The following is a 12,384-nucleotide window of genomic DNA, read 5'->3' on the forward strand; positions in this document are numbered from 1 at the left end:
TCTATTATTTCCTTCAGTAGCTATATGCATGGAAGTTTTAGGTCTAATGGCTGCAGCATTGGATTCAATTCCCTTTGCTCATTTTCATATGAAACCTTTCCAGTTTTTTATGCTGAATTAATGGTGCAAGGATTCTAGGATATCATTTTTAATATCTTTGAATTCCAATGTTCAATTATCTTTGACTTGGTGGTTAGATCACCATCATATAGTTCTACGGGTCTCTTCGATTCATCCAACCTAGACCTTGATCACTATAGATGCGAATCATTTAGGTTGGGAGGCTGTCTGGGGATCTCAGTCAGCACAAGCATTTGGAAATCTCAGGAGACGAGATTACCATTCAATATTTTGGAACTCCGTGCATTCTCAGAGTTTGTCAGTTTTGGCTTCTTTTTGAAGAGAGAGATGTTATTGTTTTTCAGACAGACAATGTCACAACTGTGGCGTATGTCAATCAGGGTGGGACTCTCAGTCCTTAGGCTGTGAAATAAGTATCTCGGATACTTGCTTGGGCTAAATCCAGCTCCTGTCTAATTTCTGCGGTCCATATCCCAGGTTTAGACAATTGGGAAGCGGATTATCTCTGTCAATCAAGCTTTACATCCGGGAGAATGGTCTCTTTACCCAGATGTGTTTTTTCAAATTGTTCTGATGTGAGGGTTTCCAGTAATAGTTCTGATGGCATCTCATCTAAACAAGAAAACTTCCCAGGTACCTATTCAGGTCCGGGATCCTCAGGCGGAAACAGTGTATGCATTGACACTTCCTTGGAGTTATCAATCTGCCTATATTTTTGCTCCTTCTGGTTCTTCTTTTTAAGAGTGATTTTTCAAAATCATCATGGAGCAATCGTTTGTGCTGCTGGTGGCTCCAGCATGGCCGCTCAGGTTTTGGTATATGGTTCTTGTTCGGATGTCCAGTTGCCAACCTTGGTCACTTCCATTTAGGCCAGACCTTAGATATCTTAAGATTCGTTTTTTCCGTCAGGAAATCAAATTATTAAATTTGATGGTATGGAAATGAAAACGCTTAGTGCTTAGTCATAGAGGTTTCTCTGACTCTGTGATTAATACTATGTTGCAGGTTCGTAAATCTGTGTCTAGAAAGATTTATTATCGAGTTTGGAAGACTTACATCTTATGATGCTCTTCTCATAATTTCTCTTGGCATTCTTTTAGAATTCCTAGGATTTTATAGTTTTTTCAAAAGGTTTTGTCTGCAAGTTCCTTGAAAGGACAAATCTCTGCTCTTTCTGTGCTGTTTCACAGAAAAAATTGCTTATCTTTCTGATATTCATTGTTTTGTTCAGGCTTTGGTTCGTATCAAGCCTGTCATTAAGCCAATTTCTCCTCCTTGGAGTCTTAATTTGGTTCTGAGGGCTTAACAGGCTCTTCCGTTTGAGCATATGCATTCTTTGGACATTGAATTACTTTCATGGAAAGTATTGTTCCTTTTGGCCATCTCTTCTGCTAGAAGAGTTTTTGAATTATCTGCTCTTTCTTGTGAGTCTCCTTTTCTGATGTTTCATCAGAATAAGGTGGTTTTGCTGTCTTTATTTAAATTTTTACCTCAAGTTGTGAATTCTAACAACATTAATAGAGGAATTATTGTTCCTTCCTTGTGTCCTAAATCCTAAGAATTCTTTGGAAAGATCCTTACATTCTTTGGATGTGGTCAGAGTTTTGAAATATTATGTTGAAGCTACTAAGATTTCAGAAAGACTTCTAGTCTATTTGTTATCTTTTCTGGTTTTAGGAAAGGTCAGAAGGCTTCTGCCATTTCTTTGGCGTCTTGGTTAAAGCTTTTGATTCATCATGCTTATGTGGAGTCGGGTAAATCCCCGCCTCAAAGGATTACGGCTCATTCTACTAGGTCAGTTTCTACTTCCTGGGCTTTTAAGAATGAAGCTTCTGTTGATCAGATTTGCAAAGCAGCAACTTGATCTTCTTTGCATACTTTTACTAAATTCTATCATTTAGATGTTTTTTCTTCTTCAGAAGCAGTTTTTGGTAGAAAAGTACTTCAGGCAGCTATTTCAGTCTGATTCTTCTGCTTATAATTTCAGTTTTTTTTTCATTATAAAGATTAAAACTTTTGATTTGGGTTGTGGATTGTGTTTTCAGCGGAATTGGCTGTCTTTATTTTATCTCTCCCGCTCTAGTGACTCTTACGTGGAGTTCCACATCTTGGGTATTTGCTATCCCATACGTCACTAGGTCATGGACTCTTGCCAATTACATGAAAGAAAACATCATTTTTGTAAGAACTTACCTGATAAATTAATTTCTTTCATATTGGCAAGAGTCCATGAGACCCACCCTTTTTTGTGGTGGTTATGATTTTTTTGTATAAAGCACAATTATTCCAATTCCTTGTTGATGCTTTCGCTCCTTTCTTATCACCCCACTTCTTGGCTATTCGTTAAACTGAATTATGGATGTGGTGAGGGGTGTATTTATAGGCATTTTGAGGTTTGGGAAACTTTGCCCCTCCTGGTAGGAATGTATATCCCATACGTCACTAGCTCATGGACTCTTGCCAATATGAAAGAAATGAATTTATCAGGTAAGTTCTTACATAAATTATGTTTTTATTTTTCCAGATTTGTAAGGATATGAAGATTAATGTTTTTTAATTTTTAAATATATTTTATTGCGCTCGTTAGGAGATTCAGCATTAGGATTAACATTTTACAGCACTAATAAAAAAAAAACGCAATAGCTATTCACATGTCATAGCTACTTTAAACATAAACATCTCATTTTTATAAGTTACTGTTAGGTATCTTAGAAGATAATAAAGAAACAGTAGTAATTATATTGTACATTATAAATTAGAACCTCTTTTTAAGATAAGGTAGAGTAGTAATTAGCTTACTGATATAATTCAGTTAGACCTTCAAATAGCACCATGATAAATAAGACTTAGTGAGAGTGTAACATGTTAGATTCCTGAAACAAACAGGTATGCATAGTATGAGATATAGCACAATTCATTGAACAGGTAAGATGTCATACAACCTATATTAGATTTAACAACAACTGGTGAGTGCGAGAACTTATTTCAGATATATAGGCTAAAATTGTGGGCTATTGTTCATCATGTAAGAATTACTCCATGAAGCCTTGATGTATAAATATAAAAAAAAGAATAAAAAGTATATTTGCGTAATAGGCTGTCATTGTAGGACTGTGTAATAAATGGCTAGTGAGGGAGTATACAGGGATGCAAGATGTAGGTCTATATGGAGTACTATCTGGGAGCCAATATAACAATGTGCTATTTACTGAGAAAAATCCCAGAGTTTGAGTAGTAATAAGAGTAATATTTACCTCAGAGATATAAGCTGAGAATCAAATAGAGGCTAAAGTAAGTTAGGGAGGAGTTGAATTCAAGTGGAAACCAGCTGAAAACTTACTTGGATGCGTAATTCATTTACCATCTCTGGGTTAACAGCCATAAGGTGCGGTCTATAGTACTGTGAGAGAGGTTGTGATATGATGCGAGTGGTATCTCACAAGGATTAAGTTGGTGGATGTTATGCTTCTGTAGGCTGCCACAAATAAAGATATACTTCTAAATGAGGCTATGCGCCCTCTGACCTATAGAGTGTCAAGTTAGCAGGATTGACCAGCTAGATTACAAGTGTGGTATATAGGGGGATTTAGGTTAAATTTAGGAGTTGTCTTACGGGTCCTGACAATATACTCTACCGCCTGTCACAGATTCTTGCAAGCAGTTTAGGACTCAAATATAAAAAGTAGGCTATTAATATCTAGCGACACCCAGCCCCCCTCATCTAACTGCAACCTGGTATATCAGACAGTGAAGTCCTCATGAACGGTTGTGTCTCTTATAGTAGACACGGTTGTGGGATGATATGAAAGAGGCGGCGTTGATAGTCAACTCTGTAACTGAAGAGTCTCTTGTGAACTGATATCCCTATAGAGTTCATCCTACTCCGACTGCCCAAAATAATAAAATCTCAAAAGCTCTCTCTGTGTGCCATCTTGCATAGCGGGCAGTGAAGTATTCCATAGTAGGCACCTTGCCAGATCCGAGAGTGTAGCAAGCGAATACTAACTCTGTATTCGCCTTGTGAGTCTTGAGGATAAAGAAAGAACATTCAGACATGTATGCTGAGCTCTTCATAAATGCTGGTCTGCACTGGAGGAGATAAGGGTGTTAGGCACCTCATCGGGGAGCCGGACGAATATTCCCAACGAGAGGCAATAGATGAGGCATATGTTTCTGCAAAGGTGTCAGCAGTGTAAAGGAAGGATCCGCTGAGACCATGCCGATAGCTGTAGAGCTGGGCCTGATCCCCCAGTTTCTGCTGTGCCAGACACTGGGTCCTTGAAGTCTCAACAACCAAGTAAGATAGTGGATTTGTGATCGCTCTTCTCCTTCTCTGTGCAAACTCTGAGGCGAGGGTGGTGGAGGTAACATGGTTCTCCCTTTGCTGAGCTTTGTTTCTGCCTCTGTTTCACTGTTTGGTATCAGCCATACTGGTTGTCCCAGGGCCCTCTCCGGGTTCATGATTCTAGCAATTGTGACTAGATTGTTAAACTGTTCGTCTATCTTATGTTCAAGCTCCTTGAGTAAGGTCCGCAACAGAGAAGATTGTTCCTCCATGATAGCTAGTTTAGGTTCCTCACTTAGATATTGAGTGAGATTAAGATGCATAGTCCTATAAAGGTTAAGTAGAAGGTCTTGGTGAGAGTGTGTTGATAGCAGATCCAGAGCTGCTCAAGGGTGGGGTGTTGAGGGCTAAAGTATAGGCCACAACGGGCTAGATCAGGCCCCAGTCGTCGTAAATGGATAATCTCAGTATCAATCTAACAAGCAATATCTGAGAGAAGTGCGTCTTGTAGAAATAGGGTAGGCTGGAGCAGATCTTCTATGATAAACTGATTAGCAGAAACAGACTGGGAGCTTCATGAAAAGCGACCCGCCATGGCCGCTGCCTAGCCATGCCCCCCATTGTAGATACTTTTAATGGGACCTAATAGTCAGTAGTATACTGCTTAACTTCCAGTTCAAAAATACAGTAAAAAAACTTGTAATTACAATAAATTAACATATTATATAAATGTTTTTTTTTCCTGAATTTGAATTACAACTCTTATATTGTTTTGTAGTTCTTTTAGATCAACGCTGCTGAGGCACTTCCAATTTTTAGACTTTAACGTTTCAGAATAAATAATTTAAGTAGATTTCAAGGGAGTTTTGTGTGTGTATATAAAAAGTGATTGTTCCTTTAAGGATGCTAATTTAGTATTGTTTTGTTTTCTAGGAGTCTGTGGAAGCACTTCCGGGCAGTCAGCCTTTGCTTATTCTTACTAATTTTTCCTTCTTATATGGCCTATATGATTTGTCAGTTCTTCCACATGGATTTCTGGTTACTAATTATCATTTCCAGTAGCATTCTCACCTCACTACAGGTATGCACTATTATGAAACTGCTTTATTTTTATTTTTTGTTGTTTTTTGCCCAGCAGTTTGATGTGTCTTTATAACTTGTATTTAATTGCTAACTAACCATCAAGGTTAAAGTATGATATTTATAAAGTAAATGCAGAATAACAGTGCACTGACATTTTATTTATTAAACTAACCTGAAATATTGAGTTTTGAAAAATTCCTCTTTGATTGCAGATGTTATACGTTTAAAAAAAAATAATATATATATTTATTTATTTTTGAGGTTTGTTCTGTTCTTAGCATTGTTAGATTGCCTATACCAGAAGGTATTTCTTTAAATTAATACAATTGGTTTTCATTGCTGTTTCTCCAATTTGTTGGAAATAGGTTCTCGGAACGCTTTTCATCTATGTGTTGTTTATGATTGAAGAATTTCGCAAGGAGCCTGTTGAAAACATGGATGATGTCATATACTATGTCAATGGTACTTACCGCTTGCTTGAGTTCCTTGTTGCATTATGTGTTGTGGCATATGGTGTCTCAGAGACTGTGTTTGGAGAGTGGACAGTTATGGGTTCTATGATCATCTTTATTCATTCATATTATAACGTTTGGCTGCGGGCGCAACTTGGCTGGAAAAGTTTTCTTCTGCGCAGAGATGCAGTGAACAAGATTAAATCTCTGCCTACTGCCACCAAAGAACAGCTAGAGCACCATAACGACATCTGCTCCATATGCTACCAGGTATGTAATAACCATATTGATATTATTTAATTATCCTGGATACTGTTGGAGATTCATTTTTCTTTTCATGGAATAACGATAACTTTCTTTCGTAAAATGATTATAGTCAATAGGGCTCCATAACATGTGGGATATTATTCCCGCCACTAGGAGGAGGCCAAGAACCCACACAAGCTTAAATTCCCTCCCTCCTCCAATCTCTATCCAGTTCTGTTCTTGGCCTCCCAGGAGAAGGTTAATAATAGAGGTGTCCAGCTACTTGCTTATGGAATAATGTTTGGGAGCTCAGACCAACGCGAGTCCCTTTAACCCTGTTACATATCATTCACAAAGACAGAGGTTTCTAGCAAGCTGAATGATACAGGTACATAGTAATACTATATTATCCATGCAGTTATATCTCCTTAGGGATTTCAGCCATAACTACCCTCACGTGTCACAGTAGCGTATCCCTCAGCCTCCTCATGTGAGAGAACCATATTTCCTCAGATATCCTCTGCTGTACTTGTACAGGCACTGGATGGCTCTTTACTGGATACTGCTGCAGTTTGCTGACTAGTAAGCCGGTGGAGTGGTGCTACTTCAGGTAAGTCACCACAGCACATACACAGCCCAGAGGCTATTAGAATGTACTCTGACACAGGTACAGCATACCAGGGGACTTAGCCTGTCCTCCCACTGATATGCTTTTTCGCTCAAATAAGGTCCTTAACTGCCCTGCATCCCTTAAGATGGCACTCAAAGACCACTGGCAAACCTTTTGAACCCTGTAGCAGCCCTGTGACCCTTTTTCCACATTTTTTTTTTTTTTTTTTTTTTAAATGGGTGTATGGCCCTTAAAGAAAATCTCATACACTATCTGTTTAGCTGGGTAAGCAGTTTATTAATGTTTTTGGGGCATGTTTTGTGTACTTCAAACCCTTTATTTGTTTTTTCACCGGCATTGTTTCCGTGTGGTAGCCCTACTCCCTCCTCTTCACGGTCTTTTCTTTCATGTAATTGGCAAGAGTCCATGAGCTAGTGACATATGGGATATACAATCCTACCAGGAGGGGCAAAGTTTCCCAAACCTCAAAATGCCTATAAATACACCCCTCACCACACCCACAATTCAGTTTTACAAACTTTGCCTCCTATGGAGGTGGTGAAGTAAGTTTGTGCTAAGATTTCTACGTTGATATGCGCTTCTCAGCATTGTTGAAGCCGGATTCCTCTCAGAGTACAGCGAATGTCAGAGGGACGTGAAGGGAGTATCACTTATTTGAATACGATGATTTCCCCAACGGGGGTCTATTTCATAGGTTCTGTTATTGGTCGTAGAGATTCATCTCCTACCTCCCTTTTTAGATCGACAGTATACTCTCAATTTACCATTACCTCTACTAATAACTGTTTTAGTACTGGTTTGGCTATCTGCTATATGTGGATGGGTGTCTTTTGGTAAGTATGTTTTCATTACTTAAGCCACTCTCAGCTATGGTTTGGCACTTTATGCATTTATATAAAGTTCTAAATATATGTATTATACTTATATTTGCCATGAGTCAGGTTCATGTATTTCATTCTGCAGACTGTCAGTTTCATATTTGGCAATGTAAACATTTTTAAGAAATTTATTTCTTACCTGGGGTTTAGTCTTTTTTCAATTGACTCCTTCTTGTAATTGCGGGTATTAGGCCCGCGGGTGCGTCAAATGCTAAACTTTATTGCGTCATTCTTCGTAATTTCCGGCGTCATACGTGACGCCGAGACCTTTCACACAGCGGCGTCATTAGTGACGCAAGTGTGTCATTTCCGGTCATTTTTGGCGCCAAAAAAGACTTTACGTTACGTTGTGCGTCATACTTGGTGCCAAATTTTTTCATTATTTCAATACCCCCTGTTTGTTTGCCTCTTGCTTTTTGCTTTCAGAGGCCTATGCTATTGCATTTTTTCCCATTCCTGAAACTGTCATATAAGGAAATAGATCATTTTGCTTCATATGTTGTTTTTTTTCTCTTACATTGTGCAAGATGTCCCAATCTGATCCTGCCTCAGAAGTTTCTGCTGGAACATTGCTGCCTGACATCGGTTCTACCAAAGCTAAGTGCATTTGTTGTAAAGTTGTAGAAATTATTCCACCGAATGTCATTTGTAATAGTTGTCATGATAAACTTTTACATGCAGATAGTGTTTCCATCAGTAATAGTACATTGCCAGTTGCAGTTCCTTCAACTTCTAATGTGCATGATATACCTGTAAATTTTAAAGAATTTGTTTCTGATTCTATTATGAAGGCTTTGTCTGCATTTCCACCTTCTAATAAACGTAAAAGGTCTTTTAAAACTTCTCATTTAGCTGATGAAATTTCAAATGACCAACAACATAATAATTCATCCTCTTCTGATGAGGATCTATCTGAAACAGAATATCCTTCCTCAGACATTGACACTGACAAATCTACTTATTTTTTTAAAATAGAGTATATGCGTTCTTTATTAAAAGAAGTGTTAATTACTTTGGATATTGAGGTAACCAGTCCTATTGACGTTCAGTCTAATAAACGTTTAAATGCTGTTTTTAAACCTCCTGTGGTTTCCCCATGGGTTTTTCCCATTCCTGAGGCTATTTCTGATATGATTTCTAGGGAATGGAATAAGCCAGGTACTTCTTTTATTCCTTCTTCAAGGTTTAAAAAATTGTATCCTTTACCAGCAAAATCTATAGAGTTTTGGGGAAAAATCCCCAAAGTTGATGGAGCTATTTCTACTCTTGCTAAATGTACCACAATTCCTATGGAAGATAGCACTTCCTTTAAGGATCCTTTAGATAGGAAGCTTGAATCTTATCTAAGGAAGGCCTATTTCTATTCAGGTCATCTTCTCAGACCTGCTATTTCTTTGGCTGATGTTGCGGCTGCATCAACTTTTTGGTTGGAAAATTTGGCGCAACACGAATTGGATTCTGACATATCTAGCGTTGTTCCCTTACTACAACATCATTTTATTTGTGATGCCATTTTTGATATTATGAAAATTAATGTTAGATCCATGTCTTTAGCTGTTTTAGCTAGAAGAGCTTTGTGGCTTAAATCTTGGAATGCTGATATGACATCTAAATCTAGATTACTATCTCTTTCTTTCCAAGGTAATAATTTATTTGGTTCTCAGTTGGATTCTATTATTTCAACTATCACTGGGGGAAAAGGAGTTTTTTTGCCTCAGGATAAAAAACCTAAGGGTAAATCTAAGGCTTCTAACCGTTTTCGTTCCTTTCATCAGAATAAAGAACAAAAACTCAATCCTTCCCCCAAGGAATCTGCTTCCAATTGGAATAAATCCAAGCCATTTAGGAAACCAAAGTCAGCCCCTAAATCCGCATGAAGGTGCTGCCCTCATGCCAGCTCAGCTGGTAGGGGGCACATTAAGGTTTTTCAAGGATTTTTGGATAAAATCTGTCCAAAATCATTGGATTCAGAGCATTGTCTCTCAAGGGTATTGAATAGGATTCAAAGTAAGACCTCATGTGAGAAGATTTTTACTCTCGCGCATCCCTGTAAATCCAGTAAAAGCTCAGGCTTTTCTGAAGTTTGTTTCAGATCTGGATTCTTCAGGGGTAATCATGCCAGTTCCTCCTCAGGAACAAGGTTTGGGGTTTTATTCAAACCTATTCATTGTACCAAAGAAAGAAAATTTATTCAGACCAGTTATTCAGTTCTGGATCTAAAAATTTTGAATCGTTATGTAAGAGTACCAACTTTCAAGATGGTGTCTATAAGGACTATTCTGCCTTTTGTTCAGCGAGGACATTATATGTCCACAATAGACTTGCAGGATACATACCTTCGTATTCCGATTCATCCAGAACACTTTCAGTTTCTGAGATTCTCTTTTCTAGACAAGCATTACCAATTTGTTGCTCTTCCATTTGGCCTTGCAACAGCTCCAAGAATCTTTTCAAAGGTTCTGGGTGCCCTTCTATCTGTAATCAGAGAACAGGGTATTGCGGTGTTTCCTTATTTGGACGATATCTTGGTACTAGCTCAGTCTTTACATACTGCAGAATCTCACACGAATCAACTAGTGTTGTTTCTTCGGAAACATGGTTGGAGGATCAATTTACCAAAAAGTTTCTTGATTCCTCAGACAAGGGTCACCTTTTTAGGCTTCCAGATAGATTCAGTGTCCATGACTCTGTCTCTAACAGACAAGAGACGTTTAAAATTGGTCGCAGCATGCCGGCTCCTTCAGTCTCAGTCATTCCCTTCAGTGGCTATGTGCATGGAAGTTTTAGGTCTCATGACTGCAGCATCGGACACGATCCCCTTTGCTCGTTTTCACATGAGATCTCTACAGCTTTGTATGCTGAATCAATGGTGCAGGGATTATACAAAGATATCACAATTAATATCCTTAAATCCCAATGTACGACACTCTCTGACATGGTGGATAGATCACCATAGTTTGGTTCAAGGGGCTTCTTTTGTTCGCCCAACCTGGACTGTGATCACAACAGATGCGAGTCTTTCAGGTTGGGGAGCTGTTTGGGGATCTCTGACAGCACAAGGGGTTTGGAAATCTCAAGAGGCGAGATTACCACTAAATATTTTAGAACTCCGTGCAATTCTCAGGGCTCTTCAGTTCTGGCCTCTGCTAAAGAGAGAACCGTTAATTTGTTTTCAGACAGACAATATCACAACTGTGGCTTATGTCAATCATCAGGGTGAGACTCACAGTCCCCAAGCTATGAAAGAAGTATCTCGGATACTTGCCTGGGCGGAATCCAGCTCCTGTCTAATCTCTGCGTTGCATATCCCAGGCGTAGACAATTGTGAGGCGGATTATCTCAGCCACCAAACTTTACATCCAGGGGAGTGGTCTCTCCATCCAGATGTGTTTTCTCAGATTGTTCAGATGTGGGGGCTTCCAGAAATAGATCTCATGGCCTCTCATCTAAAGAAGAAACTTCCCAGATACCTGTCCAGGGATGTTTAGGCGGAAGCAGTGGATGCGCTTACACTTCCTTGGTGTTATCAACCTGCTTACATCTTCCCGCCTCTAGTTCTCCTTCCATGAGTGATCTCCAAAATCATCATGGAACAGTCTTTTGTGTTGCTGGTGGCTCCAGCATGGCCACAGAGGTTTTGGTATGCGGATCTGGTTCGGATGTCCAGTTGCCCGCCTTGGCCATTTCTTTTACGGCCGGACCTACTATCTCAAGGTCTGTTTTTCCATCAGGATCTCAAATCATTAAATTTGAAGGTATGGAAATTGAACGCTTAGTTCTAAGTCATAGACGTTTTTCTGACTCAGTGATTAATTCTATGTTACAAGCTCGTAAATCTGTCTCTAGGAAGATTTATTATAGAGTTTGGAAGACTTACATTTCATGGTGTTCTTCTCAGAAATTCTCCTGGCATTCTTTTAGAATTCCTAGAATTTTAAAGTTCCTTCAGGATGGTTTGGATAAGGGTTTGTCTGAAAGTTCCTTGAAAGGACAAATCTCCGCTCTTTCTGTTTTATTTCACAGAAAGATTGCTATACTTCTTGATATTCACTGTTTTGTACAGGCTTTAGTTCATATTAAGCCTGTAATTAAATCAATTTCTCCTCCTTGGAGTCTTAATTTGGTTCTGAAGGCTTTACAGGCTCCTCCATTTGAGCATTATTTGGACATTAAACTACTTTCTTGGAAAGTGTTGTTCCTTTTGGCTATCTCTTCTGCTAGAAGAGTTTCTGAGCTATCTGCTCTTTCTTGTGAGTCTCCTTTTCTGATTTTTCATCAGGATAAAGCAGTTTTGCGGACTTCTTTTCAATTTTTACCTAAGGTTGTGAATTCTAACAACATTAGTAGAGAAATGTTTGTCCCTTCCTTGTGTCCTTATCCAAAGAATTCTTTGGAGAGATCATTACATTCTTTGGATGTGGTAAGAGCTTTGAAATATTATGTGGAAGCTACTCAAGATTTCAGGAAGACTTCCAGTCTATTTGTTTTATTTTCTGATCCTAGGAAAAGTCGGAAGGCTTCTGCTATTTCATTGGCTTCTTGGTTGAAACTTTTGATTCATCAAGCTTATTTGGAGTCGGGTCAGGTCCCACCTCAGATAATTACAGCTCATTCTACTAGATCAGTCTCCACTTCGTGGGCTTTTAACAATGAAGCGTCAGTTGATCAGATTTGCAAAGCGGCGACTTGGTCCTCTTTGCATACATTTACTAAATTCTACCGTTTTGA

At 38.8% G+C, this 12,384-nt stretch overlaps 1 protein-coding gene across 2 annotated transcripts in view; it reads left to right on the plus strand.

Moving 5' to 3' along the window:
* Positions 1-12,384, plus strand: part of RNF145 (ring finger protein 145) — a 356,711-nt gene that overhangs the window by 311,550 nt on the left and 32,777 nt on the right. For both annotated transcript variants that reach the window (XM_053718778.1, XM_053718779.1), the window contains exons 9-10: positions 5,300-5,447; positions 5,815-6,171. In XM_053718778.1, coding sequence (XP_053574753.1) covers positions 5,300-5,447; positions 5,815-6,171 — 505 coding nt within the window. The remainder of the gene's footprint in view (positions 1-5,299; positions 5,448-5,814; positions 6,172-12,384) is intronic.

The sequence above is a fragment of the Bombina bombina genome, chromosome 6 (genome assembly GCF_027579735.1).
Source record: "Bombina bombina isolate aBomBom1 chromosome 6, aBomBom1.pri, whole genome shotgun sequence".
Lineage (NCBI taxonomy): Eukaryota > Metazoa > Chordata > Amphibia > Anura > Bombinatoridae > Bombina > Bombina bombina.